The following is a 1,389-nucleotide window of genomic DNA, read 5'->3' as shown; positions in this document are numbered from 1 at the left end:
TGGTCAAAAGCTGGTACGCAGACGTCCGCTGGAGAAAAAAGTGTATCCCTCTAAATCTGGCATAAAACTGAGCACTCTGGACTTTGTGGCCCTTGGTGTGGGCCACACAGTGGGTGTTGGTGTGTATTTCTTGGCTACGGTGGCCAGTAATCAAGCAGGACCATCCATTGTGATCGGCATTTTGGTGGCAGGCCTGACATCGTTGTTGGCTGGGCTGTGCTATGCAGAGTTTGGTGCCCGGCTTCCCCGTTCTGGCTCTGCGTATCTCTACACCTATGTCACTATGGGTGAACTCTGGGCTTTCATCACTGGCTGGAACCTTGTCCTCTCCCTTGTTGCTGATGCAGTTATTGTGGTCCATGCAGGGACCTTAGCTTTTAACATCTTGTATGGGGACCAGATCTCTGAGACCCTGCATGAGAGCATTTCACAACATGTTCTCCAATTCATTGCAGGCAATCTAGGCTACTTTGCTATGATCCTACTGTTGTTTATCATAGAAATTCAATATCTGCTGTATCATGAGTACCACATAATTTTCAAACTGCTTACATTGGTAAAACTTTTGGTTCTCAGTTTTGTCATCATCTCTGGCTTCATGAAGGGGGACCTGCACAACTGGAACCTCACAGAAGAGGACTACATACAGGCTGGACTCAATGACACCTTTAGCTTGGGCCCTCTGGGCTCTGGTGGATTCGTGCCTTTTGGCTTTGAGGGGATTCTCCGTGCAGCAGCTACCTGTTTCTATGCTTTTATAGGCTTCGACAATATTGTTACCAAAGTTGAGGAAGCCCAGACTCCCAAGTGTTCCATCCCCAAGGGCATTGTGATTTCACTGCTCATCTGCTTTTTGGTGTATTTTGGAGTCTCTGCGGCACTTACACTCATGGTGCCTTACTACCAGCTTCAACCTGGGAGCACCTTGTCTGAGGCATTTCTCCATATTGGCTGGGCAACTGCCTATTATGTTGTAGCTTTTTCGGTTTTCTTTAATATTGTTACTGGCAATTATATGAACTTTACATTACCCGTACGTCAAGTGATATATATGATGGCAATGGATGGTCTCCTGTTCCCTGTTCTTGCCAGGTTCCTTTTCAGCACATATGGCCGCTTCCTGACCACTGTGATCTTTGTCACTACTGGAGTAATCATGGCATTCCTCTTTGGACTCACTCATCTTCTGGACCTCAGGTCACTTGGGACCCTGATATCTTATTCCCTGGTAGCTTTTTGTGTTCTCATCATCAGGTATCAGCCTGAGTGGACGAATGAAGAAAATGAAGCACAGGTGCAGGAGGAGAATTTGGGAAATGAAGCGCAGATGCAGGAGGAGAATGGCCCTGCAGCAGAGAAGCTGACTCTACAGGGACTATTCTTTCCAGG

At 47.1% G+C, this 1,389-nt stretch overlaps 1 protein-coding gene across 1 annotated transcript; it reads left to right on the top strand.

Moving 5' to 3' along the window:
• Positions 1-4: 4 nt before the first annotated feature.
• LOC116629837 (cationic amino acid transporter 3-like) lies at positions 5-1,381 on the top strand (the record flags this gene model as incomplete). Its single annotated transcript, XM_032400037.1, has 2 exons — positions 5-1,294; positions 1,328-1,381. Coding segments are annotated over 2 exons (1,344 nt in total), but the record flags the coding sequence as incomplete, so codon positions are not given.
• Positions 1,382-1,389: the final 8 nt, after the last annotated feature.

This window comes from Phoca vitulina, unplaced genomic scaffold (genome assembly GCF_004348235.1).
Source record: "Phoca vitulina isolate PV1807 unplaced genomic scaffold, GSC_HSeal_1.0 scaffold4609, whole genome shotgun sequence".
Lineage (NCBI taxonomy): Eukaryota > Metazoa > Chordata > Mammalia > Carnivora > Phocidae > Phoca > Phoca vitulina.
Note: the sequence above shows the minus strand (reverse complement) of the source record. Positions and strands in the feature narration are given on the sequence as shown.